The sequence below is a fragment of the Verticillium alfalfae genome, genomic scaffold, assembly GCF_000150825.1.
Source record: "Verticillium alfalfae VaMs.102 supercont1.10 genomic scaffold, whole genome shotgun sequence".
Lineage (NCBI taxonomy): Eukaryota > Fungi > Ascomycota > Sordariomycetes > Glomerellales > Plectosphaerellaceae > Verticillium > Verticillium alfalfae.
Genome location: NW_003315029.1, coordinates 1147765 through 1174428, shown reverse-complemented (window position 1 = coordinate 1174428; position 26664 = coordinate 1147765). Strand labels below are relative to the sequence as shown.

General features: G+C 58.5%; 10 protein-coding genes across 10 annotated transcripts; 8 read left to right on the top strand and 2 right to left on the bottom strand.

Annotated features, from left to right (window-relative positions):
- Nucleotides 1-411: 411 nt before the first annotated feature.
- Nucleotides 412-1491, top strand: VDBG_07807 (conserved hypothetical protein; the record flags this gene model as incomplete). The annotated part of the gene is made up of 2 exons (XM_003002302.1): nt 412-552; nt 613-1491. 2 exons carry the CDS (start codon nt 412-414, stop codon nt 1489-1491), a joined length of 1020 nt encoding a protein of 339 aa, XP_003002348.1.
- Nucleotides 1492-3627: 2136 nt separating this feature from the next.
- On the top strand, nt 3628-5852 carry VDBG_07806 (dihydroxy-acid dehydratase; the record flags this gene model as incomplete). The annotated part of the gene is made up of 5 exons (XM_003002301.1): nt 3628-3783; nt 4016-4113; nt 4203-4210; nt 4272-4746; nt 4838-5852. 5 exons carry the CDS (start codon nt 3628-3630, stop codon nt 5850-5852), a joined length of 1752 nt encoding a protein of 583 aa, XP_003002347.1.
- Nucleotides 5853-7117: 1265 nt separating this feature from the next.
- Nucleotides 7118-8861, top strand: VDBG_07805 (glycolipid 2-alpha-mannosyltransferase; the record flags this gene model as incomplete). The annotated part of the gene is made up of 5 exons (XM_003002300.1): nt 7118-7404; nt 7466-7864; nt 7916-8002; nt 8057-8462; nt 8520-8861. The coding sequence occupies 5 exons, from the start codon at nt 7118-7120 to the stop codon at nt 8859-8861; spliced, it is 1521 nt and encodes a 506-aa protein (XP_003002346.1).
- Nucleotides 8862-9894: 1033 nt separating this feature from the next.
- Nucleotides 9895-11864, top strand: VDBG_07804 (6-phosphogluconolactonase; the record flags this gene model as incomplete). The annotated part of the gene is made up of 3 exons (XM_003002299.1): nt 9895-9979; nt 10562-10866; nt 10920-11864. 3 exons carry the CDS (start codon nt 9895-9897, stop codon nt 11862-11864), a joined length of 1335 nt encoding a protein of 444 aa, XP_003002345.1.
- Nucleotides 11865-13160: 1296 nt separating this feature from the next.
- On the top strand, nt 13161-14870 carry VDBG_07803 (predicted protein; the record flags this gene model as incomplete). The annotated part of the gene is made up of 2 exons (XM_003002298.1): nt 13161-13914; nt 14053-14870. The coding sequence occupies 2 exons, from the start codon at nt 13161-13163 to the stop codon at nt 14868-14870; spliced, it is 1572 nt and encodes a 523-aa protein (XP_003002344.1).
- Nucleotides 14871-15370: 500 nt separating this feature from the next.
- On the top strand, nt 15371-16615 carry VDBG_07802 (cytochrome c oxidase polypeptide IV; the record flags this gene model as incomplete). Its single annotated transcript, XM_003002297.1, has 5 exons — nt 15371-15525; nt 15621-15689; nt 15872-16030; nt 16090-16190; nt 16253-16615. The coding sequence occupies 5 exons, from the start codon at nt 15435-15437 to the stop codon at nt 16415-16417; spliced, it is 585 nt and encodes a 194-aa protein (XP_003002343.1).
- Nucleotides 16616-17030: 415 nt separating this feature from the next.
- On the bottom strand, nt 17031-17420 carry VDBG_07801 (conserved hypothetical protein; the record flags this gene model as incomplete). The annotated part of the gene is made up of 1 exon (XM_003002296.1): nt 17031-17420. The coding sequence occupies one exon, from the start codon at nt 17418-17420 to the stop codon at nt 17031-17033; it is 390 nt and encodes a 129-aa protein (XP_003002342.1).
- A 3730-nt stretch (nt 17421-21150) lies between these two features.
- On the top strand, nt 21151-22435 carry VDBG_07800 (predicted protein; the record flags this gene model as incomplete). The annotated part of the gene is made up of 2 exons (XM_003002295.1): nt 21151-21458; nt 21511-22435. 2 exons carry the CDS (start codon nt 21151-21153, stop codon nt 22433-22435), a joined length of 1233 nt encoding a protein of 410 aa, XP_003002341.1.
- A 409-nt stretch (nt 22436-22844) lies between these two features.
- Nucleotides 22845-23496, bottom strand: VDBG_07799 (conserved hypothetical protein; the record flags this gene model as incomplete). The annotated part of the gene is made up of 2 exons (XM_003002294.1): nt 22845-22898; nt 22966-23496. 2 exons carry the CDS (start codon nt 23458-23460, stop codon nt 22845-22847), a joined length of 549 nt encoding a protein of 182 aa, XP_003002340.1.
- A 496-nt stretch (nt 23497-23992) lies between these two features.
- VDBG_07798 (cell cycle control protein cwf8) lies at nt 23993-25668 on the top strand (the record flags this gene model as incomplete). The annotated part of the gene is made up of 2 exons (XM_003002293.1): nt 23993-24606; nt 24666-25668. 2 exons carry the CDS (start codon nt 23993-23995, stop codon nt 25666-25668), a joined length of 1617 nt encoding a protein of 538 aa, XP_003002339.1.
- Between the last annotated feature and the right edge of the window lie 996 nt (nt 25669-26664).

The window sequence follows — 26664 nt, the reverse complement described above, 5'->3', positions numbered from 1 at the left end:
CTTACCATCACCACAACGAACATACAAACTTTGACTGCTTTTCTCTTCTCCTGGATCCCGGTTTATCCATTTCATTCTTCTCCGGCAGTGCCTAACCGCTACAACAAGAAGAATCATTGAGTCGCCTAGGCCGACCCTCGCCCATTCAACTGCTGTTTGAGAGACCCTTCGCGTCCAAGAGACTGTGTGGTACACCAGATTCCCATTTTCACAAAGACGGCCTGTTTTAAGAACATAGCCATTTTCGATTCGATCAGAGCAGCGAGAACTGTGATTCTCAGCGCCACCCCCAACTCTTCTACGACCTTTCCCACGGCGACAACTTGGGCATCAACCGACGGGTTTTCCTCTCATTCTTCCGAGCTGGATCCTCATCTACGTGGAGAGATATATAACCCCTCCATAGCCAATATGTCCCCCACCATGCAACTGGCACCTACGACCACCAGGTATACGCCTACCTCGGATGCCATGGACCGACACGACTACGGTGTCACCAAGACCCGTAAGGCAACCTCCACTGGCGGTGGCCGAGCATGGAGCGAGGATGAGGTGGGTTCTTAAACACCGTAGTGTATAGCCGAGTCGGACTAATAGTGATGTGATGTGTAGGAAGTCTACCTTCTTCAGACACGCCTCCAGAAAATGCCCTACAAGCACATTGCCGCGCACCTGAAAAAGACGGAGCTTGCTTGCCGCCTGCACTACCACCAGCTCAGCCACGGGAGCAACCGGCGTAAGCAGCGGGCCACTTCGGTGTCCTCCGGATCGTCGGCGAATCAGTCGCCCATCCTGCGCACGACCATGCCCTCGCCCATCCGTGAGCCTACTCCGCGCACAGTCACACCACCCGGCAGTGCGGGGAGCTACGGCCCATCCTCGCCTGCTCCTGTCCAGCTGCCTAGTATCCTGAACCATAGCACATCCCCCAGGCTTCCGGCCATCCTCCCAAAACCCGTCGCCATGACGCTGCCTCCGATAACCACATCACCTCCCCGGGGCTACCCCACTCCTCTTACAGAGCCCACCCCCAACAGCGCCGCCCATCCTTCCGCTACCTTCTCTCGCATGGCCAACAACCAGCCACTGACGCCGCCGCTGCGCCTTGACTGCTCGCCTCTGCCGCCTCTGCAGTCGGCCCTTAGCCACTCGACTGTCGATATGGGGCGTCTGCACGCCGTGTACGCTGCCCACCGCGGCTCGTTCTGGGCTGCCATCTCCAATGACTACGGCAACGGAGCGACGCCTGCAAGCCTCGAACAGGCCTGGAAAGCAGGCCTCTGCTGCCAGCAACACCCGGCCACAGCTCCTCTCAGCCCCTTGTCCAGCCCAGATAACCTGGAGCGGGATGCATATGGCCGGGTGCAACAAGATAAGACACGTATCGCAGCCATCCTCGGCATTGACGCCAACCCTCGATCGCCTCGTGAGCGTGAGATGGTCAGGAGGATGGAGGAGGAGAGGACGGGTACTGTTTCCACCAATGCGTGAATGCTTGGGACAGTGCCACCAACTCGTACATCAAGCGACACCCGCTGAGGCTCGCCCGTCTTCTTCTTCGCCTTGTGTATAACATAGCCGCTTTCTTGTTCCCTTTTTTCTCTTTCTTTGCTTTCTTTGTTTCTTAACCCAGTCCACGGTTGTTGCTCTTTTGGTTCCAGGGATGTACGCGAAACTCGACAAGTTTGGGATCAACCACTTGACGCTCGCACGGCCGCTTCTTGCGCTTTTCCTTTTATCATCCGATGACGATTTTGATTTACACGAACAACTCTCCTTCTCCATTCGCTTCACACATTTCTTTTCTTGTCCTAAGGGAAACTGAGCATTCGGAAAGGGATTGAAAAGGGGTGAAAGTGCTTGATGTATGCGGCGCACCGGGGGCAGCTTGTTGCTGACAGTCAGAGCTGCAAAAAGGAATACGGATTGCTCTGCCACGATGGTTTGGGAGCCGAGATGCTCCTTGGAGTGAGCTTTTCAAGCTTGGTCTGTCAGGGCCTGCCCAGCACGCGAGGTGACTCGGTCATGAAGGGAGCGGGCAACTCCGGTGCGGCCGTCTTTGGAGATTTTGCTTGATTTCTTTCAACCACAACCCCGTTGCAACGGAGACGAAGTGACGAAAACCACACTCGCAAGACACGATCTGCGCTTCTGTACATTACATCATCCGGGCTGCGTTCTCGAGGTTGGCGAGGACTGGTCAAGCACCGATGGCGTGCAATTGAACTTGAGCAACAGGAGCACGCTACCATATTGCCTTGCGTGAAAGTGAATGTCGGCAGTGACTGTCATCCTATCTTCACAGCTGTCTCGCCTGTGGACAAGACGACGCGGCGGATGGCGGGGTCAAACCCTCCCCCTCCCAGCCATCCATGACACTGATTTTAAGAATCATGTACCATAGTGCCTTTGGGGTTGGGTTGAGACTGGCAGCGGGTTTTCTTGCGTTCCTATTCTGAATATAGGCCGCTCCTTTGTCTGTCAGCTCGTGTAGTATTGCGCTTGAAATAGGCGTCTCGATGAACAGACAGCAGGATATCAAAACGCTTCAGTGGAGGCACCGGAACACCAGTCCCTCACTCGGAAACGGCCCCATCCTGCAGAGTTCTATGCGGGGCGACATGAGAGGACTTGAAACACTGTAGCCCTGCGACGCTGCGACGCTGCGACGCTGTGACGATGCGACACTGCATCCTCTCGCTCGCCTTCGACCCGAAAAGCCCGGGCATGCACAGTCACAAATAGGCTGAGTAGTATAGCCTCGGGCTTCTCCCCGCTGCTGAGACCCGCGTTGGGCGTTTCCGAACGGCCACACACACGACAGAGCCAGCAGATGCAGCATCTAGGCCCGGCCTACGTCCGCCGGGCCGGGTCCTCATGACCCTACCAGAAAGCCACCTCGACCCCCTTTCCGCCGCATGGCGCGCATCCCGCATGCCGAAGGCCCTGCCCCTCCGGAGCCGGCTAATAGTGCTTTTCCACGGGCGGCAAGGCCCGCCTGTGTTTTTGCGAGTCAAAAGGGTTGGGCCCCCGCTGATCGCTGCGAGTTGGTGCACCGGTTCGGAAGAGCCCCCCCCCCTCCCGCCCTAATGACCCCCAAAATGCCCATCAAGGGCGCACTACCCGCTGACCATCAGCCTGGCCCTGACTGGTGATGCATCTCTTGAGTGCTCTCTTAGGGGCAGAAGGGTAAGGGTATGCGCGCCAACGGGCTCTGCTTCTGCTTAGCGGGGCGTGGGAGGATGGGGTAACAGGCCGCTTGACCCCGGAGTGCGCCCCGCGCTCGTTTGCGATTGCCCATCTATCTACCTTGACTGACTGACTGACGTCTTCACACTTGTCTTGTTTGCCGTTCTGGAACTCGCCTTTCTAGCTGCTCGGGGAAGGGGGGCGGGCCTCGTGCAATCCATAAAGGCAAGCTTGCTGTCCCGGCCCGCACTCCTTTCCGCCCTCCCCTCTTCTTGTTACTGCCCCTCTCTCTGTGAGGTCATGGCTAAACTCTTTCTTCTTTTGCTTCTTTCACCAGCTACACACACTCTCTCTCCCCCCTCTCGTAGGACCCGGTCTCGATTGCCTTTGACGACGTCCGAACCAACAGCCCAAGTTCGAGCGCCCTGAACCACTGCAATGGCTTCCAACGAAAGCAAACCCGTCCGGGCCACCGATGCTGCCGACCAGCAGGACAGCCCCGACTACCTGCAATTCGAGTCGCTGCCCGCCGGCGGCAAGCTGAACCGTTGGTCGCAGAAGATCACCAGGGGGCATGATTTCCCCGGCGCTCAGGTAGGACCTCCTATTTGTTTTCTCATGAACTCGGCAGCAAGTGCACTCTTTTGCCATGGTGTCGTCGACCGCTCGCCGCAGCTTTGCTCTCAGCTGTTGGCGAACGGTGGGACACATGTCTTCCAAGCTCGATACGCGACGAGGAACTTCCCCCGACCCAAAAAGTGCGGGGTGGACATGGCGGGGTCTACGATGCGACAACGGGACGCTGACAATGGGGGGGAAAACACAGGCCATGCTGTACGGCGCGGGCGTGCCGGACCGCGACACGATGAAGAATGCGCCCCATGTCGGCATTGCGACGGTCTGGTGGGAGGGCAACCCCTGCAAGTAGGTTTCCTCTCCCCGGCCCTCCGTGGCATGCACGTTTTTTTCTTCTTACGGACGCTTGGCTGACCGAAGGGCGTTGTTTTGAACAGTACGCATCGTAAGCTGCTTCGGCCGACCCGCGAAACCCGTAATCACGAGAGCTAACGTTGCACGGGCAGTCCTCGACTTTGGAAAGATCGTCAAGAGGGGCGTCGAGAAGCAGGGGTTCCTCGGATGGCAGTTCAACACGATCGGCGTGTCAGACGCCATCACCATGGGTGGTGAGGGCATGCGATTTTCCCTGCAGACGCGAGAAATCATCTGCGACAGCATAGAGTCGGTCACGTGCGCCCAGCATCACGATGCCAACATCTCCATCCCTGGGTGCGACAAGAACATGCCCGGTGTCGTCATGGCGGCGGCGCGTCACAACCGGCCGTTCATCATGATCTACGGCGGCACCATCATGAAGGGACACTCGGAGCTGCTCGAGAGTTCCATTAATATCAGCACCTGCTACGAGGCGTCCGGCGCCTACACATATGGGCGTCTCAATGCAAAGTGCAACCCGGGAGAGCCCGGCCGTACTTCTTCCGATGTTATGGAGGATATCGAGCGTCACGCGTGCCCCGGCGCCGGCGCCTGCGGCGTCATGTACACGGCCAACACCATGGGGACAGCCATCGAGGCCATGGGCCTTTCGCTTCCCGGCTCGTCATCGTACCGGGCGACGTCACCGGAAAAGGCACGCGAGTGCGAGCGTGCGGCCCGAGGCCATCAAGATTGTCATGGAGAAGGATCTCCGCCCGCGCAAGCTCATGACGCGCGCCGCCTTTGAGAACGCTCTCGTGCTGACCATGATCCTCGGCGGCTCGACGAACGGCGTGCTCCACTTCCTGGCCATGGCCAACACGGCCGACGTGCCCCTGACGCTGGACGACGTCGACCGCACCAGCAACCGCGTGCCGTTCCTCGCGGACCTCGCGCCGTCGGGCAAGCACTACATGGAGGATCTCTACAAGGTCGGCGGCACGCCTGCCGTGCTCAAGATGCTCGTCGCCGCCCAGTACATTGACGGCAGCATCATGACCGTGACGGGCCGCACGCTGGCCGAGAACGTGGCCGACTGGCCGTCGCTCGACCCCAACCAGCAGATCATCCGCCCGCTCTCGAACCCGATCAAGGCAACAGGCCACATCCGCGTGCTGCGCGGGAACCTGGCGCCCGGCGGCGCCGTGGCCAAGATCACGGGCAAGGAGGGCCTCTCGTTCACGGGCGCGGCGCGCGTCTTCAACAAGGAGCACGAGCTCGACACGGCGCTCTCTTCGGGTTCCATCAAGCGAGACGACGGCAACCTCGTTGTCATTGTGCGGTACGAGGGCCCGCGCGGTGGCCCAGGCATGCCGGAGCAGCTGCGCGCCAGTGCCGCCATCATGGGCGCCGGCTTGACCAACGTGGCCCTTGTCACCGATGGTCGTTACAGCGGTGCGTCGCACGGCTTCATCGTCGGCCACGTCGTGCCTGAGGCGGCCGTCGGCGGACCGATTGCGCTCGTGCGCGACGGGGACCGGGTGACGATTGATGCCGAGACGAACAGGATCGACATGATTGATGTCGACGAGGAGGAGATGGAGAGGAGGAGGAAGGACTGGAAGCCGCCCAAGCCGCACGTCAGGAGGGGCGCGCTGGCCAAGTACGCGCGTCTTGTGGGTGATGCGAGCCACGGCGCCGTCACGGATCAGGCGGATCCCAGCTGGTAGAATCTGGCAGCTGGAGAGAGTTGTTGGAGATCTTGGGTAGGGACGGCATTCGCACGTCTGTGTGTCAGAACATGCATGATTATCGGGAGCCCGTCTTCGTCTTGAAGGACGTTTTCGATGAGCCATGGGTCCTGACGAGGAATACATGGCGAATAGTCAGCAGAGAGGTTGTAGCAAGCCTTCATCCTTACAGCATGATAATGTTCTGCATCTTCTGCCTCTGTCGCTTCTGGTGTCTTTATTGCCCCCACTGGTTGATGTGCGTTCGACATGCATCCATCACCTCTATTGGGAGTAACCCTTGATCATCGGCTCCTCGGCCGCAGTAGAAGCAGTGGGGCGCCTTGCGAATATGCCATGGGCGAGGCACAGAATCTTCCAAGCACCTATGCATGATGCTGATCATGCTGAATATTGGGATCAGCGGATGATTGTGGACGATGGACTGCAGAAACGGCTTGACTGTACGGGGTCAAGGATCTCGAGACCATGTCAAAGGGTACGTACCGGCGACCCTGGATCTAGACCAGACCCGAGACAAAACTTGGCAGTTGCGCCCCACCATTGCTCATGCCCGTCCCCACCTGATCTCCTGAAGCCGCCTGATTGGCCATGATAAGTTTAATGTTTCTTTCGACAGGAGCAGGAGGCAGGGGCTAGACAGGGGCATTGAAATGCCATGTCGAAGGTGCCTTCTCGGCCTCCTTCTCTCGAGCCGACCACCAATTTGGACGATCGTCAGAGGGCCAGATTGCCTTTTTCGACACCAATGACCTGATACGCGTGGCTGCGAATCTGCCTCTACGCATAGCATTATCGAAGTGCCATCCCTCCTAGTCCGATCGCACCGACCGCTGTGCCCTGCCACTACAGCTTCTCACCGGTCTCTTGCCTGTCGCCGCGACTTCCACGATCGCGAGCACACCATCGCCTCTCCTGGGAGAATTCCCTGACGCTCTTTCGACCAGCTCTCCCAACTTCCGATTGTTCGACCTGATCAAGCCGGTTCGACATCCGATCATCGAAGAAACAGATTTCTCTACCCTACTCCTACCCCCGCCGATGACAAGTCTCTATACCGTCCTCTGGGTCTCGCCATCAACGTCTTCGTAAGCCATACACTCACAACGATCGCACAACGGCTCCTCTCTTAGCAAAGAGAACCCCCACCGCTGCGAGACTGCCGCTTAATAACACCTGGCATTTACGCTCGTCCGAACTCATACCATTCTCCCCATCCCGGCATCTCGTCGACAAACACCAAGATGGACCTCTTCCGGCGGGCTGGTAAGTCCAGGTCGTCCGGGGCGTCGCCTCTTCCGGTGGCAGACGACAAAATCTCAAAACCGTTTCGTCCGAGCAAACAAGACTCGCGTTATGCTTTCCTCAGGAAACCAATGCGCGTTCGCGGGAATTCGAACATCTCTATCCCGTTTGGCGTCGTTGTCGTTTTCCCCGCCATCGTCCTCATACTGATCCTCATGCTCTTCTTCATGCATCCAAACTCTCCTGGGAGGATATTGATGCCGGCAGGTGCGCCTCCATCGATACGGTACGTGGCTCAAAGGTCTCGGTGACTGTATTCACGTCTCCTCTAACATGGTTCCTCGCAGCCTCATCAGCGACAAGTACGACAAGGTGTTTGCTACAGGATGTCTCGAACCCGATACCACCAAGCCCCGCGCCAATGCTGCCTTTGTCGTCTTGGCCCGCAACAAGGAGTTGGACGGAGTGGTCCAGTCGATCAAGTCCATCGAGCGCCACTTCAACAGGTGGTACCATTACCCCTACGTCTTCCTCAACGACGACGAGTTCAACTCGACCTTCAAAGAGACCGTCACAAACTACACGTCAGGGACCGTCGAATTTGGCAAGGTCGGTCCGGAGATGTGGGGATTCCCCGACTGGATCGATCCCAAGGTGGCCAAGGAGGGCATTGCCAAGCAGGGCGACAATGCTGTGATGTACGGAGGCATGGAGAGCTATCACGCAATGTGCCGCTTCTACTCTGGGTAAGCTACGCGCGTGCGTCATGCATCAAGGCCCCCCGCTTACAACTCCAGCTTCTTCTACAAGCACGAGCTGCTGCAGAAGTACGAGTGGTACTGGCGACTCGAGCCAGAGATCAGCTACTTCTGCGATATCACCTAGTACGTTCCGACGAGCCTCTCATGCTCGTGCCGCGGCATACTAACACGAGGTAGTGACCCGTTCCTGGAGATGATTGCCGCCAACAAGACGTACGGGTTCACTATCGCCGTCAAGGAGCTCCGCGAGACCGTTCCCAACATCTTCCGTTACGCCTCGGCATACAAGCGAAAGAAGGGTCTCAAGTCCAAGGGGCTTTGGGAGATGTTTGTCGAGCCGATCGAGGAGACCGAGCCCGACACCTCGAAGCCCAAGAATCTGCCGGAGGACATACTGAAGAAGGGTACCAAAGACAAGAGCCAGGAGCCCATTGTCGACGATGAGTCCATGGAGGGCGAGAGCTACAACATGTGTCATTTCTGGTCCAACTTCGAGATTGCACGGCTCAGCTGGTTCCGGAGTCAGGAGTACGAGGACTTTTTCCAGACAATGGACCGCAGCGGGGGTTTCTGGATGGAACGGGTAAGTCTGCTATGCCATGCGGCCATGCGATGGAAGCCAAGCTGACGGCAATTGCAGTGGGGTGATGCACCCATCCACTCCCTCGCCGCCGGTGCTCTCTTGGGCCCCGGCGACATTCATTACTTCCGAGACTTTGGGTATCGGCACACAACGATCCAGCACTGTCCGGCCAATGCGCCGGCAAGGCAGCTGCCACGAGAAAAGTACCTCGAGATGACGACGCTTGACGAGAAGAAGCGCATCGAAGAAGACGCGTACTGGGAGTCATGGGATGCGGAGAAGGAAAACGGCGTGGGCTGTCGCTGCCGATGCGATACAGACATTGTCGACGTCGAGGGCAAGGACGGATCGTGCCTCGCAGAATGGGTCGACGTCGCAGGCGGTTGGGCGGCCCCTTAGTATGCGGCCTATTCAGATGATCCAACGAGAAAGGGCGAATGATGTCTTGGAGCCGCAGTCTCCCATTGACACGACTATGTATACACACACACGACTGCATTGAGAGTGCGCCAACACCATCAGCGCGGTTAGGCCACTCGGCGTTCAGCACAGGAGTACAGGGGCTTGATTTCGGCGCGTGCATGGCGGATATGAGAAGCGCGGCGGGCGGTCTTTTTCCTTCACCTTTCTTTGCATCAGGCAGACAGACCTTGCTTGGGAGAAGGGATGGAAAGAGGGAGGTTGAATTGTCTAATGGGTAGGAGGAGGCTGGCGAAAAACAGTGAGAGTAGCAACGGCCAGCCAAGCTTCCGACGAAGTCCTGGTGAGAGGATGGCTGGACTCATCCAAGCATTTCCCAAACACGAGGCTTACCTATAATCCGATGATGTACTACGAGAAGCAGACTGAACATGGGTTTTGCCAACTCATGATGCAATAAGAACGAGGGGCTGGGCTTAGAATCAGGGTCAGAACCCGCATGCCGCTGTCTCGTTTCGAAACAGCCAACGTGAGCTGTAAGGCCCGAGCTGGGACCAACTGACAAACTTCACACATAGCTGGCCAAGGGGTGCGGCGGCGGATGAAGGGGAGATCGGAGAGGGAGGGAGGATGCGATGGGGGCTTGGATCGCCGCTGATCGAAGGCCACCGACATCCACTCGATCTGCCTGCGCCCCCCGCGACTGCGGCTCCCGATTGCGGCCTTCATGCCAACGGTTAATCCGACGCTGGCGACCGGCTTTACCGCCCAAGGCTTGCCCCTGTTGGCACGACGAGACGACAGGTCGAGAGAACAGCGGGTGGCCATGCAGGAACAGGCTTTCCTCCTCTCTCGGACGACTCCATTTTACAGGGGCTAGGGGCGCGGGGCATTCGGGGCTTTCTGGGGCCACCCGCGGGGGGTTCCAGGGCTTGCGGTTGGAGGACGACTGCGCATCCTTTCCCTTCTCTGTCGGCCAACGGGTTTGGCCTTGATGAGGTCTGCCGCGACGATGCCTTTTCAGACTGGCATGCCCAACGAACATGACTTGTTAGCCTTTCCATACCCTGGCGATGGCCGTGGAAGCCCCGATGCTGGTACGACCCTGATGGCGATGATGACCGAGGGAGGGGTTGCCCCCCTAAAGGGAGTAGTGAAGGTGACTGGAGCCTGATGGAAGAGTATTTGAGTCCTTGACGGGCCACTCTTTTCTTTTGCGTGTCAGAGAGAGAGGAGAGTCAGAGCCAGAGAGAAAGTCCCCTTGGCCCATCATTCCTTGCGAATTGCTAGCACCTTGTCTATAACGTCCGGTCCCGTGTCGTCAGCAGAAGCTGCTCCGCCTTCCAGCATTGCCTTCCCAGCATTGCTTCCTTCAGCGTGCTTCTTTTAGAATCCTTTCTCAGCGCCCCTCCCCTGTCCTACTCACGTTACACGGGACAATCAGATTGATTTATTGCGACTCACTGCCCCTTCCCCTTGTGTACAGAGCCTCGTCGGTTGTGCTCTTATATGAGTCTTTGACTTGGCATCCAACTTGACCTGCTTCGCCGGCATTTCGTTCGACTCGACTACGTCCCAGCAGACCACAGCGTCTTCAAAACACCCCGACACCTGCGTTTTCTCTTCCAGAGCAGATCAACAAATAGGAAATCCCTAAGCTGAACGCCTTCAAATCTTAGCATTCAAATCTAGGCATTCACCTCATCCGACATGCGCCTGTCAGTCGGACTCTCCCTGCTCGCGCGCGGCTGCCGCCTCGGCTGCCACCATTCGCATCCCCGCCAAGAGGCAAGAGGCGACCCCGGCTTCCAAGGTCCTCATCGGCGGCCCAGGCCAGATCATTGTCGCAGACTTTGACGGCACTTCGTTTGACCTCAAGGCCAAGAACTCCCTTCCTGGTACAAGCCCCAGCTGGATGGCCTTCAAGGAGCCCAACACCATCTACGCAGTTGATGAGAACGGCAAGGACCTGCGCATTTTCAAGGTGAGTGGCCTCGCATCATGTCGTGTTGCGGAACTTCACTGACCATGTCACAGTACAACGCTGCTAGAAACGAGATCAAGCTGGACAAGAGCGCGGCCGGCTCGGCCGGTGTTGTCCACCTCGAGTTTAGCACTGATCAGACCCGTCTCGTCGCCGGCTCCTATGTCGACGGCAAGATCGACATTTGGGACATCGCCAACAGCACACTGCGCCTCCTCAAGTCAGTGACGTCGGACGGTGAACTAGGCCCCAACAAGGCGCGCCAGGACCAGCCTCGCGTCCATCAGGTCGTCCGCGACCCCTCGGGCCGCTACTTCGCCGCCAACGACCTCGGCACCGACACGGTGCTCCTCCTCGACTCGGCCGCCGACTCGTACGACATCGCGACGCGCGTCCGCGTCAAGAATGCCGGCTGCGGGCCTCGTCACGGCGTCTTCGTGCCCTCGGCCGACGGCACCAGGGCCACGCACTACGTCCTCGTGTGCGAGCTCCTCAACCGTCTCGAGGTCTTCGAGGTCACATACGCCGACGACGGCATCCAGTTCGCCGAGGTCCAGAGCCTGAGCACCTTTGGCAACACGCCGCACAACGCCACCTCGGCCCTCGCCGGCGCCATCGCCATCAGCGACAATGGCAAGGACATTTACGTCTCCAACCGTCTGACCGGCACCGCGCCGGCGCCCGACTCGATCGCCCACTTCCGCGTCGCCGCCCCGGAAGGTTCCGCCTGTGGGAGCGGCGACAAGGTCGGCAGCAATAATGCCGTCCTTGAGTTCGCCGGCCTCGTCAGCTCCGCCGGCGGCGTGCCGCGCATGTTCAGCCTCAGCACCGACGGCGGGCTGCTGTTCAGCACGAACCAGAACTCGGGGCTGGGCCTGCTGGCGCTCGAGAGGAATAAGGCGACGGGCGAGCTCACGGAGAAGCCTGTCGCGAGCGTCGACGTGGCCAATTTTGGCGAGGCCGGGTTTGGGCCGCAGTTCGTGCAGCAGATTGCCTGATTTTCGGGAGAGAGTGGCTGTGGCATGCCCCATTGCTAGGGGTTTTGAGGATGGACACGGTTTGCATGAGAGATACCCAAGTGCCATGCTGAGGGGTAAATATGAAACAATATATGCTGTGAAGGGCTCGTCAGGAGAAGGCGCCTGACGTTTTAGACTAGGCATGAGCATGGGGGTTAGACTTTTATTCTATTCAACCTAAGATTATAGTTCCAACCGCTATTAGGGTGGACGGACCAGGTTCACTAAAAGCACGAGTTTGACGTTGGTCTCCTCCATCTGCAACGTAGTTCGTGCAGCTTTTGGCGATGTAGTTTGGCATGGAAACTGTGGCCGACTAGACCAAGTAATAAATTGCCACTTCCCATGAAGTTGATACGAACTGGCAAAAGAGGTGGATGGGCCAATATCTTGGCCAACACTTTTTCGGACGAGTTAGCTTTCCAGCATTTGGCTCGAATCCCATGTCGTTGCCAAGTTACAGGTGGTCATCTTTGTAGAACTCAAAACGAGCAGTTATACCCTGTGAAGCGTTAGAAAAACCCCGCACGATCCTAGTCGTACCTGCATTCAGGTCTATGTGAATGAAGAGGCTCGCCAAAAGTATGTGTGCAATGCCAAAAGGGTCCGGCTACCGATTCAAGTCTGCTCCTCAACTAGCAGTCGATCTTGCTCTCCGCGGGCTCCTTCTAGGCACGGAAGTAAATACAGATGAAGCCATCACATTACAAACGAGTTCATCCCACATTATCACGTGCATGAAAAAAGAAGCATGTTGTGATGCGCGCACCTCGCGTCGTTGACGCGTCGATAGCAACGGCACCAGAAACCCAGTTGTCCACGCAACAGAGCCCACAAGACCGCCAAACCCTCCTTTGCCAACAGCCGATGTAGGCACCAGCCATAGCTGTGACTCTGAAATACTTGGTTAGATCGTCACCCTTGGCACCCCCCGGTTCTTTGAAGCTTTGCCGCATCTCGACACAGACCTCTACTCGTCACGCGTAGCACCCGCTGTCCCGGTACAACTTTTACGGTTTGGTTTATGCCCGCAGTTCAAGGACAAGTCGAACAAGGATTGCTTGAACAAGGCGTGAGTCCCTGACGTGCCTGCCTTGGACGTCATTGCGAAGTCATCTGACGTGCAACGCAGCTGGAACTCTTCATATGCCACTCTTGTCCGACCGCAACTCTTCCACACCCCATCAAGTCGAACAGCACCGCGCAAGCGCGTAAAAGTCTTGCTCAAAATTCAAGACGTTGAAGAAAAGATCATCAAGGTACATCAGGGCCAACATGCCACCGTCCAGAGATCCCCAAGGAGAATGCGGGAGTCGGGCACTCCCCCAGAACGCGCAGGCGCTCCTCAAATCGGATGTTTGGGAGGAAGAGACAGGTCCTGGCAACACAAACCTTAACGTTCGAATTATGAACATGGCAGAATCGGGCCGTGATGACATTGAAGCCGACGACTTGCAGCGTGTCGTCAACTCCATCGAGGCGATGCAGGCTGAGATGGCTATCAAAGGACTGAGCGTCAAGAAACGGCAAGACTTGGCCAAACTGGTGGACATTCGCAACAAGCATGATATTCACAGTGCAATCCAGCCAAACACCAGAACTCTGAAATGGTCCGAATTCAAGACGCAGGGCAGAGAGCCCACTCTGGAGGAAGCACTTTGCATGTCTGGCGTTCTGCGTGCTGGAGAGCTCCCTAGCACAAAGCACCTCTTCAGGGGCCCAGGTATCGTCCGCGACGTGCCCATCAAGCCCATCAAAGAAGACGATCCTTATTGGGACCCCGAATGGCTTTCACTCAATTCGTCGGATTTCTCCATCTCAAACTGGAGGGACAAACTGAAAGATTCATGGCGTCGTCAAAAGGCAACCGCCGGAACCGCCACCGCTGACGAAAAGGAAAAGTTCAGACTTGAGCAACGGCAGTTCAGCTCAGCCATCAGCGAGATCAGACTGATCAGAAAGTGTTTTCTCGAAGGAGTAACCATTCACCCCAACCAGCTCATATCCAAGAAGTTCATGCCCAAGCAAGGTCTGTGCAAGCGCTGGCTTCTGTACTCAATCTGCCTCAAGCTGATGCGGCTGCTTGCCATCCGCCACGACACCGCACCTGGTGCCATCGGACTCCACATGTCACCGATCGATTTCATCCGCTAGAGACTTGATGAAGCGTTCAAGATGCACCGTGAGACGAATGGCGAGCATACGTACCGCTGGATCTTCCAGATGTCAGGACCCGATGACACCACCCCTGGCAACGCGACGTGGGCCACACGGACAGACCCCCTCATGCGCCAGGTCATCATTCATGGCGCCAAGATTCAGGGCATGGGCAAGCTATACTCTGGTCGCAAGAAAAAGCGCCAGAACAGAAGCGAAGGGGTTGATCAAGGCTCTGTCGAGGCGGAAATCGAGGAAGAACGCGAGGGCGAAAACGGTCAACTCATGCACCTTTTTGAGACTTCCCAGGGCCACGACCATGCCGGCACCGAAGACAACGTCATGGACGATCAGGAAACTCTTTTCCTCGAAAGTAGCGAAATTGTCAGCACCCACTCGCACAGCCGTATGGAGCGTGTTGCTCGAGGTGATCGTGCGTTTTCGCTCGACCAAGTCAATCAAGCTGCTCGGCCTGAAGTGGCTCGTGGTCAGAACACATCGCAGATTTCGCAACAGCCGGCGACGACCGATCTTTTCACTAGACGAAGAACTGCAGCAATCAGTAACGTTCGCGGACCAACTAAGAGACAGCGGGAGAACGTTTCGATGGCCCGAGTCGCTCGCGACCAGAGAGCTCAAGTGCAGCCTCGCGGCTCGTCTGCCAGGGACAGGTATGCCCGCAATAATCGCAACCGCAGGGGCGACATCAACCGCGACCGTGAAAGTCGACGCTGGCGCCACAGCCAGCGTACCGATTTACCTACGACCCCCGACAGGAACCGGCGCAGTGGCAGCGGATCCGGAGGCCTGGGCGGGCGGAATGCGTGAATGGTGTGACTTGCTGTGGTTCATTGCGACATTATTTCCACGATTGAGTACATGTTTTGGTTGAGGGTTCATTTGAGGTCTGGTCGGGATTGGTTGCTTGAGTGATGCGAGGAAAATACGTGTTTGTTTGAGTTTGGGCAAGGACTGGTTCAAGTGTATTGTAGAGTAAGGTACCTAAGGTATGAAGACATGTATGTACAGCTTGAGACGTTCGAACCGGTATTTGGGAAGCATGGACGAAAGAGATAAGCTACCTTATGCAATGTCGCTCTGCATAGATGAAGAGCCGAAAAGGTACTGCTCATCTGTTCATCACTTTCTGCCACTTCGCTATGCACAGCGGACCAAGTCGTCTATCGCCGGAATAGTGTTGATGGGTTCTGACGGCACGTGACTTGATGAGTCGCTTACTGCACCAATCCGGGCTAGTGCATTAGCTTTGCTCCTGCCCGGGCCGAGCGACAGCCGTAGCAAGCAAGATCAAACCATCAAATCAGACCATCGACAAATCCCTCTTCTCACCAGCGTCATCCAGCGAAACAACAACCACCCATTGCCGTCGCCATGTTCCTCCAACGATCCGCCATCACCGCCGCCCGCCGCGTGGCCGTCGCCCCCCTGGCGAAGCGCGCCTTCACGACGTCCTTCATCCAGCGTACGAACTTCAATTGGCCTCCTTTCAGATCCGGAAGGGGGCCGTCACGCCACGTCGGAACAGCTGGGCTAACCAAGCTTTCTTTGGCTTTCTAGGTGACGCCGTCAAGTCTGCCTCTGCCGCCGCCGAGGTCAGGGCCGTCAACCCTTCCAAGACGTTCTCTCGTGAGACTCCCACTGCTGCCGACATCAATTGAGGACACGACGGTCTGGAATTCGTGGTTGCGCGACGGGCGCTGGCTGCACTGCGATTCGGGCCACAGCCTTGCGTCGCCAACCACGTTCCACACGCCATGTCCTCGGCGATCCAAAGATGAACAGAGCTGACATTACCTTTTTTTGCGCAGAGGTGAAGACTGAGGATGACCTCATTGGCCCCGGTGCCCAGGCCGGCTCCATCCCCACCGATCTCGAGCAGTCCACTGGTCTCGAGCGTCTCGAGATTCTCGGAAAGATGGAGGGTGTCGACATCTTCGACATGCGCCCTCTCGACGCCTCGCGCACCGGTACGTGATGTTACGATGGACACTTGTTGGGCAGAAACGGCTGCTGACCGGTTATACAGGCACCATGGAGAACCCCATTAACGTCCGCTCCGCTGGTGACGAGCAGTACCTCGGCTGCACCGGCTCTCCCGCCGACTCCCACGTCGTCAAGTGGCTGACGGTACGTGACACATCGAGCAGCGATGCGTCTCGCTACGTAATGGCTAATCACAAGTGTACTAGATCTCTCGCGAGCGCCCCATCGAGCGTTGCCCCGAGTGCGGCAGCGTCTACAACATGGAGTACGTCGGTCCCCAGGACGATGGCCACCACCACGACCACCACCACGGCCACGAGGATGTCAAGACCTTTGCCGACTTCATCAAGCCCGAGTACCGCTACCTTTAGTGGGCCAAATGGAGAGGCGTTGAATTTGGTTCACTTGGAGCGAGCAAGCAGGGACGATGTGTTGTCGGGGTCGGGTCAGGTATGGCGCGCGGTGCAGCGGGGAGACGGGGTGGGTGCTCTCGGGGATGAAGTGAGCACGCTCAGCCTTTGTGTGTAGAATACCTCGACGGGCCGCTGTATAGAAATTCTTTTTTGTTCCCACCCCATCCGCCACCGATTTGCGAATTGCCGCCAGACTGCGCGCCGTTGCAAGCCACGAATCGCGTCATCGCCGTGTGTGACTATGGTTGTCGGCTTCATTTGCTTTACGCTCTAGATTTTTGGGGGGGTTTTGTTCGAGGCAGAGCCGCGATATCCGGGTTGTCGCTCGCGAGCTTCATCTACGGCTTCACCAGGATAATTAAAAGAAAGCAACGACATGCTGAGGCCATCAGCCCCCCGGCCTCTTGTGCTGGGGCGCATGTCTCAAAAGTGGCCTTACTCCGGATCGAAGCTTAGCTTGATCTTCCTCGCCTTTTTCTTCGGCTTGTCTTTGGCTGCGGACTTGCTCCGCGCGGGGTCTTCTACGTCCAGCTCGTCTTTTCTCGCGGGCACGCCATTGTCTTTTTTCTCGTCATCTGCGGCCCACGATCTTGCCCACTTTACGTTTCCTCCCGGCGCCGATGCCGGCCACCTTTTCCTTCTTCCCGCTCTGCCGCTGTCTCGGCATCTTTGCCACCGCTGTTGACGCATCGTCAGGTACTTGTGAGTCCTTGTTCAGCCCGTCATCGTCGTTATTGTCGTCGTTGATGGTCACGACGTTGCCGTTTTCGTCCACGACCAGGGGCTGGTCCTCTGCCTCCTCGCTGGCGGACCGTTTCTTGATGGCGCGCCGCCTGCCGGCGAGAATGGGGTCTGGCCCGGCAGATGCGTCCCCCCGAGATTGGGCGTGGAGGGCGCGGAGGAAGGGTGGGAGGTCGGACGAGTAGGAGAGTGACTTGGCGTTGATCTTAGGTTCGGGCATGTCGAGGGCTGCTGTCAGGGTCGTTGTTTGACTGCTGGGGCGTCAGGGCGTCGAGGCGTCGACGATCTGGGTGGCGTTTGGGGACGTCAGGCGGGGGTCCGAGGTCCCCGTAGTAGGGCGGTCCTGGTAGTTGTTTTATTAATTTTCACCGCAAGTGCGAGACATGCGACTCCAGGCTGGGGGTTCGTTGAATGATGTGCTTTTAGTGTCGTGATGCTACCTGTCGGCGGGGAGGTGTCTGGGTGTGGTGTGCGCGCGCTACCTGGTTCTGGGGAGCGGATGTACCTTGCGGCAGAAACCCAATCCATCGGAGGTACCCTAAGGGACGCCCCCCCCCCCCCTCTCCAGCCCAATTGTCATTGGGACAACATCAGTCAGCGCATTAGCGCCCCCGTAAGGCCCGTAAGGGAGACTGTGCACAGCGCACCGTCCCGGGTGGTCTGGCGGGAAGGCCAAATCGGTCCAGCCTCGACAGATCAACGACTGCCGCCGTTCCTCCTTCTCCACCACAGCGCTTCGCCAGCTGCGTGTACCACGGAGGCTTCCACAAACCAAGTAGGAGCAACTTGGCCCATCCGAGTTTCGCAATTCGTGCGCTCTTCCAAATCCACGGTTGCCAAGAAGCCACGCAGACCAACCAAGCAAGGAGTCTTGATGCATCCTCGCTTGCCCTGCAACCTCCTGGACGACACGGAAACCCTACCCCGCTCGCCGCTTCGAAGCCGAGTGTATCCGGGCTTCGAAAAGAGCCTTCGAGGCTTCGCATCCCAATGAGCTGGAGTTGTTCCCCCAGCTGAAAGGCGGGCCAAGTCTACCTGCTGCAGGCCCGCGGCGCCCGCCGGCGAGGTTGCAGTGAGGAGATGGCCGTGGCTTACTGGGGGGTGATGGACACGGAGAGAGATTGATGTGAGATGTGAGAGAGGTCACACCAGAACAAGGCCTAGCCTGACAGCAGCCCGTGGCCCTACCCTTTGCAGTAGGTACCTTGGAGACAGACGCCTCTTACTCCCTGCTGCAGGTGGAAATGCAGCCTGTTTCCAACCGAGACTTTGAGAGGAATGGGGAGGGCCAGCGGGAAAAAACTCCGCAGGGTCACGCGCGACGTACGAACGAGCTGGCGATTGGTTAGGCGTCCATGCCAGCCCAGCCTCTCGCTCACCACTTCTCACCATGGATGGGAGGACCTGGGGATGGATGACATGGCATCGAGCTTCTTCTTACGGACTCTGATTCCTTCGCCGCCTCGTCTGTTGTGGCCATGATGCTGCTGCTGATGCTGAGCGGCTCGGAGTCGGCCGCGTCAATGCCCGAGGGGGTAGCAAGCCTCGCAAATCGCTAGTGGCGAGCGCGATGGCTTGAGAAAGGGACGATCGCAATGGCAGACTGACTGCCCGGCAGCACACCCTAAGTAACAGGCAAGCCCATTGTCGTCGTTTTGACTAGTTGGTTCTCGACCCTCCCATCACATCACGATTGAAGATTATCGAATACGTGGGGCGTCGAGTTCGACTGAATGATCAGCAGTCAATTCATCCGCTAGCAGCCAGAGTGAATCAAACTGGTGCATGGGCGCCGCTCTCTTCTCTCTTTCGGTTGCACGACCAACAACAGCACTTTCTCCTGAGACCACCTCAGCCTCTCGAGACGCGTGCTCTGATTTACCTTGTCCTGCTGCCTCTCTCTCTCTCCCCCCCCGCTCTCCCCATTCCCGACTAGGCAAGGTTGGAGGTGAGAGACACAATTGTGAACAGCGAGTGGCGCATCATGCTGGACGACCCGATGTCGTGGGACCACTCACACCAGGCAGGGCAAACCACAGGAGAAGCAATGTTTTTGCCTCGATTACCACATGGAAATGAGCGATTGAAACGCTGACTGACTGGACTGGCCTCTTCTTTTCTCTCTTCTCCTCCCTTTATCACCATGCTTGCTGCTGCTGCTGCTGCTGCTGTGCTGGAATGGTGAGGCTGGACCACACGCCCCCTCCCCTATCAAGCATGTCCCGGTCTGCACCGCCCCAGCAAAAAGCTACTGCTGCATGCCTCTTCCCACAGTCATGCGACAAGTTCAGGTCTCTGATGATCAGTCTTTTTTGTCGTACGCTAGCAACGTACCACCGGGTGGGCAGACAGCATGGAGAGCTGGACCAACGAGGGGATGGGCCACTGTCTTGCTCTTTTCATCGATCGAGGCAAAAAAGAAAGTGATCATCGAAGGGAAGCCCAAAGTGCTAGGACCCATCTGTGGTCGCCGATGCTTGGCTGAGAGGGCAACAATCATCACCGTTTGCTCGTTTCTTTGAAGGCTCTTCCCAGTCGACTGGCCTTGACTTCTTCAGCGTGATGCCGCATCAGCTCCACTCACTCGTGGACAGCACACACCCATCTAGTCCATGGACCCTTGATGAGGGACTTTGGATCGCTCCGAACCAGTCCGCTCTTGATCGAACCTCACACGTGCCCCCTTTCCTCGTGAGACTCGCAAGCAACCTGCAAAAAGTGTGTTTCTTTCTCCATGCTGCTCAGGCCGTGTCCCGGCCCCGGACCAAGACATGGCCAAACACACACACCCACGAACTCTGGTGCATCGCCTGGGGGGAAGGGGGGTCCTGGGGCCTCTCTGGGTTGCATTTCCCCCATCAACCCCAGACCGGGGGGGGGGGAAGAGCATGACCAGGGGGGCATATGCGGTACGAGCATCCCTTGAAGCCTCCCATTCGTCTCTCGGCCACCTACCCCAGGCCTCGTCACTGCGCGCTGGCGCACCACCCCTGTCACCTGGAGATGCCGCTTAGCCTAGCACAGCTTAGGGGAGGGGGGAAGCAGGCAGAGGATGGGAGGCGAGAAATGGGAGATCACCGCGACCGACGGGGCGGAACCGTCCCTTCCCTTTCGCCTCGAGGGCCCGCACCCCCTCCCCCTTGTCTACCTGGCCTCGTGCATGCGCAAAAGGCCGGGGAAAGCGAGGGGAGGGGGTGAATAAATAGATTGTTTAAATGGGCTTTACATCGAGTCTGGGGTGGGAGGAGAGACAGAGAGAGCGCGGGAGAGCGTGACTGGCGAGCTGCTGGTGTCTAGGAAGAGCAGGCCATATGGTACTTACGTCTACTGTCACCCTCTTACGTCGTCCATCCATACCTCTCACCACCTTCTCGCACACAGTCTCTGTCACCACACACACCCACACACACATACGCACACAGAGATCAGACCTACAAGATCCACGTTGAACGAAAGGAGACTGGGGGACTTGACGGCACGGGTTGTCACACCGTCATACAGCCATATTCTTGGGGGGTGGTTGATACTCGCAGTCGGCTTGTCAAGCAACAAAACTCCACAGCAGCTGCTCTGTCGCCTGCACCCACCCGAGCGGGGAGTGCACTTGCTGCACCCTTCCCACACCTCCACGATTGCAAGTAGTCGGGTGTCACGAAACTCAAAGATTGCTCGATCTAGCGTCTTGCATCTCGCGGCCAGGCCCTCCTTGAGGATCGCCGCCTGGATCCCATTCCGAAGAAGAGATCTGGAACTGTACAGCTAGCTTGCCGGCCACTACGATCTCCTTTCCCACGACGATTCGACAGGTCCCGTCCCGATCCTGGTTCTAACACCTCTACGATCAGGCAATAAATATGCCGGTGCGAGCGCTGTGCTCCCTCGTCCGCGTCGACCTTTCCTTCTCCCTCCTAGCATAGCAAGTCGGACGGACTTGCGGTACGGCCAACACCATGGTGGCTGATGTTGACGTTGGCGGTCCGCTTGGCCATGGCTCGCTCGGCGCTCTGGAGCCGTGGCCTCTGCTGACCAACGTCCGCGACGCTCGCAGCCTCGATTTCCAGATGGAGCCCCCGTCACCACCGCTCCCGCAGCTCTGCCATGACACCATGTGCACGATACACCGACACAACCAGGCCGCCACATTAGCCAACGGCGGGCTGTCCAGTTTCTCATCGGCACCAGGTGGTGGTCGAGCGTCCTCGCAACCGTCGCCTCTGCCGTCGCCGCCCTCATCTCAGATCTCACTGGACGAGGACCCGTTGAAACTCGATGACCACCCTTTGCCGCCGACTACGGCCTTTTCGTTCCAGCCCTCATCGCCCCCGGCGCACTTTGACTTCCTCCCTCCGGCGTCGCAGCAGGCGCCGCGCGCTAGACCGCTGTCGAAACGATGCCGAGCCCGCAGCGACGTCGACGGCCCCCACACGGCCGAGCTCAGCTGCAAGAAGCGGCGACTGCGGACGCAGCTTTATCACGAGCCGGCTGTCGCAGCCCTTTTCGCAGCCGGCGACGCACATCATCAACCGCGACGCCGTCGCTGCGGGCGACAAGCGTTTCATCAAGCTCGCCGCCTCGGCCGACGCCAACAAGCGCTGTCCCAGCACGCAAAGCTCCATCGTGCGGCCGCGCCGCCGTCATGAACCGGGTCCGTCTGCGCCTGCGCGGCGAGGTCGTGTCGGAGCGGAGCAACGTCTTCATGGCCGTCACGGCGATGACGACGACGGCGGCGGCGCAGGCGGCCTGGATGCAGCGCGAGCAGCAGGCCGGCACGGGTGGGCGGTTCCTCGCCGTTTCGGTGCCTGGAGCGGCGCAGCCGGGCGCGAGGCCACCTGCCAACAGGATCATCATGATCAGGGCGGGCGGTGGCGGGGGCCACGATGCGTCGTCGGCGCACGGGCAGATGCGGACGCCGATTCCGTCGGCGTTGCGCGCGGTCGACACGCTCGTCGGACGAGGCACCGTGGTGCCGGCGGCGAGACAATGTCGCTCGCCTGTGCTGGGCCCACGGACGCCAGTGCCGAGGAGGTGGGCGAGGACGAGGAGATGGCGTTCCCCGAAGACATGGGGCGGTACGGCTCGGCCGATGACGACGACGACGAGGATACCGGCGATGTATATTCTGACTTTGGGGCCATCTTTGGCGGGCCGAGAGAGGGGGACTTCTCGGACGACGACGAGCACTCGTACGAGGAGTGCCTGGACGAGCTGGACGGCATATCGTGGGTTGGGCGATGAGAGGAACGGCGTTTGGCTTGCGGCAAACCATGGCGAACAACCCTGCATTGCATCCTCAGTGGTCTCAGATCCAATGAGCCAGAAAGGAAAGAGAAGAAAAAACACACGAATTGGCCAAGCCCCCCCCCACCGAGGCGGCCCGCGAAAGCATCTCTGTTTTTCCATGGAATCATTGGGCAACAACTCTTTTTGGCATTCGGTCGGACAAACAAAATAGGAAAACATGCAGAGGCATCTCTGGCGGCGTTCATGTGTAGCTAACAGCATTGGAAAGGTCCGCCGTGGCTTCTTTATGCAGTGATGTGTATTCAAAGTCTTTTCTCGTTTGCGTTTGCTTGCCTCGTCTCGCTGCCCAGAGTGTTTGAACTGCCGTGAGGCGTATGTCATGAGTTTAAGACGGACACGACGCTCACGCGGCTGCCGAAAGCTTAGCGGCGCGGTCCTTGGCAATGTCACACATGGCCTGGCAGCATGTCAGCAAAACTAGACAAAATCCCCCCCTTTCCCCCCACCGAGCATGAGAAACAAACCTGTAGGGCCGCCTGCTCCTCGAGCGTAATGTCCCCGCGGTCGATGCGCCGCCTCATGTCTTGCATGATCGCAGGCCGGCCGCGTCCGTTGACGAAGACGACGTAACGCAGCCCCGGGAACTTGTCCTCGTACTCGGCATTCAGCGCGGCGAGCTGGGCGGCCTCTGCCTCGCTGCCCTGGAGCTTCGCCTGCTCCGCCACCGACTGGGCGCTGTCGACCTTTTTCGCACCGAGGCGGGGGTGAGAGCCGAGAATGGCGTGGAGAGCGGCACGCTGCTCGGGGGCTGTCTGAGAAGCCGAGGCGAGGTCCGACAGAATCGAGTGAGCGATGTTGACGAGCTCGTCGTACGACTGATATGTCGTTGTGGATAGCGCGGGGACGAGGAGGGCGTGCAGGGCGGGGGACGGCTCGAAAAGGAGATCGAGGACCTCTGTCTGCTCTTTCGTTGTGAGGCGAGGCAACGCCGTGATGTCTGGTATCGTGATAGGCGCCATGGTTTTGTGAGGATCGCTCATCAACCTAGGTACACGGACACTGACAAGAAGGAGGAGAGGCGAGGAGAGGCACCATGAAGAGGGGGCAAGAGTGTGTTTATGAAAGTCTTATCTCGCCTGCGGTGTGGTCCTCGGCCTGGTCCCCCTCGTTCTCCATCGGCGCATCGGCGCATCCCGCCATTTGGCGTCACTGATAAGAGCTGGGACGATACTGTCGATAAGAGACTAGAGTGCTAGAGTGTGCGACGTCCCGTCCTTCTCCTTCCTCCTCACGTGAATCGAATGGCCCGTGCCGTCCATTGGCCGCCTTTGGCTCTGGTGGAGCCGCATCTCGCTGCCCCTGCAAGCTTTCTGTTCGACGTGCGAGGCTGACGATTTGTTTTCGAAAAGCGAGTTGCTGGCTCGTTAGCACATTGGACAGTCGCAATTGCATCCGCCACGCCCTGCGCCTTGCCTACCTTTTTCACAACGAATCGTCTCCATTCCCATTGCACATCGATCAATCGCCAAAAAGGATAGAAGCACAATCAGCATGTTGTGTGGAAGTATGTCTGCTCGGGAACACCACTATGCGCTCAAACGCGTCGCTAACCAATGGATGACTAGTCTCGGGAGAGACTCCCCAGGAGCCTGTCGCCTCGAGGAAGTCTGGTACAGTCTGACCCCGTCACCGCCTGGATGTTCAACCCTCGCTAACCTTGGCCAAGGCGCCGTGTTCGAGAAGCGCCTCATCGAAAAGTACATCACGGAGAATGGCACCGAGCCCGGAACCGGCGAAGTCCTGACGACCGACGACCTCCTCCCCCTCTCCCAGTCGCACATCGTCCGGCCACGACCCCCGACCCTGACATCGATCCCCGCCCTCCTCGCGACCTTCCAGAACGAGTGGGATGCGCTGGCGCTCGAGACGTACAACCTGAAGGAGCAGCTGGCCCGCACCCGTGAGGAGCTCGCGACGGCTCTGTACCAACACGATGCTGCGGTTCGCGTCATCGCGCGGCTGACGAGGGAGAGGGACGAGGCGAGGGACGCTCTCTCGAGGGTTACTGTCACGGGTGGCGCCGCCAATGGCGATGCGATGGCCGTCGATTCGGTCGAGACGCTTCCGGAGGAGGTTGCCGAGAGGGTGGCAGCGAAGCACCAAGAGTACGCACATTTCTGTCAATCTGCCTGCCATCACACACTGACAACAAACACCAATCCAGGCTCTCCAAGTCGCGCAAGAAGCGCCCCGTGCCCGAAGGCTGGGCGACGCCCGAGGAACTTGCGGCCTTCCAGACCACGGCCTCCACGACGCTGCCCGTCCCCCACACCTCTTCGCTCGCCCTCGAGGGCGACTATGCTGCCATCGCAGGACCCGAAGGCAATGCCGCTATCTACGCGATCGACTCTGACAAGCTGGAGCGACATGTCCAGGTCGGCCAGCCAATCACCGACACCGTCTGGACGGGCAGCAAGCTCATCTTCTCGACGACGCAAGGCACCGTCAAGGTCTTTGAGAGCGGCAGCGAGATCGCCTCGCTGGCCGAGAACGCCGGTGCTGTCACGGCCCTTGCGCTGCACCCTCTCGGCGACCTGCTCGCCTTCGTCGGTCAGGACAAGAGTATTGTCTTCTACGACCTGTCGACCATGTCGCGTGTTAGCCGCACCTACGGCGATGCCGGTACGTTTGGCTATCCCCTTGGGCGTTACTGCTTCCGTACTGACAAGCCCCCCCCCACCCCGCCAGCTCTCACATGCTGCGCTTTCCACCCGGATGGCCACATTTTCGCCGCCGGCACGGCCACCGGCGATCTCAAGCTCTTCATGACAGCCACGCTCGACGTTGCGGCGTCCTTCTCCCTCGGCGCCCCCATCCAGGCGCTTGCCTTTTCCGAGAACGGTTTCTGGGTCGCCGCGACGGCCAAGGGCCAGAGCTCTGTGACCATCTTCGACCTGCGAAAGGAGGGCGAGGCGGCCAAGGCCAAGGTTCTCGAGACGGGCGGCTCGGTGCAGTCGCTCGCCTGGGACTACTCGGGCCAGTTCCTCGCCACAGCCGGCGCCAGCGGTATCACGGTGCAGCAGTACACCAAGAGCTCCAAGTCGTGGTCGGAGCCGTTCCGCAGCTCCGTCACAGCCGTGGCCGTCCGGTGGGGCGACAAGGCGAGGCAGCTCGTCTCCGTCAACGGAGAGGGCGTCGTGTCCGTGTTTGGTGTCAAGGAGGGGTAATCCATCGTGGGCGCAATACTGCCGAGGATGGCACCATGGCTGCGCGGGACAGGGGCTGGTTGGATCTCCGTCAGGAGCCTTTTTGGTCTTTTAATTGCCCCTGGTGGCACTGTATCATAGGCGAGGAAAAGAAAAAGGTCAAACAAGCTTGTTGTGCAGCATGGACTAACAATAACAAGCGTGGTTCACTCGACGGCACGAATCTCCTCCTGAAACCAATCCTGTTCAGTGGCATCTATTGATATCTTGCCTCATGTGCCTCATGGGCTGCGCGCTATGCCGCACATCAGCTGCAAGGAGAGATGTGTCGGCTTCCTACATGGCTTCATGGTCACGGCGAGAGCTGGCATCCTTACTAACTAGATTGTGAGCGAACCACGTACAGGAGGTGTACCTGCTGCAGGATCGGATATTGTCTGGCACATTGATAAGCTTCTCGCGGCAGTTGGTCCCAAAAGGTCACAGGGACCAGGGGGCAACGCTACGCGCCTGAGGTCGGCGGCGGCTGAAAGGCATTTGAAAGGCCCCACACGGTTACTCGACTGGAGGCATTCTGATTCTGTGAGCCTGTGGCCTGCCCTGTACCGATTCCTGCACGGTGCACTAGACTGCACCTGCCTCAGGGCAAGTACGTAGTGACGTTTGTCATTGCCCCCCCCTTCGATCGGCCCAGAACAAACACCTGGAAGGCGGAATTGCCCATGGTGGCGGACCGGCTGAGAAGACCATCGATGGATACCTGCATACTTACGTGAATAGGTAATCACGCCTGTTCACCAAAGCCCGGCCCCGAATCCCTGGGGGGGGGGGGCGCTTCCTTTCAAAAAGGTACTTTACGGCAGGGACCCAGGGCATCACCTTCCTGGGAAAGGATCATCACCACCCCCCAACTCTCGGGGACCATTATTTACCAACGCGCGACTTCCCACCTGGGGGGCCATGCCGGGTGCCTCAGAAACCCCGCCGTCAACCTGGCTGAATGCCTACGTAGGGACC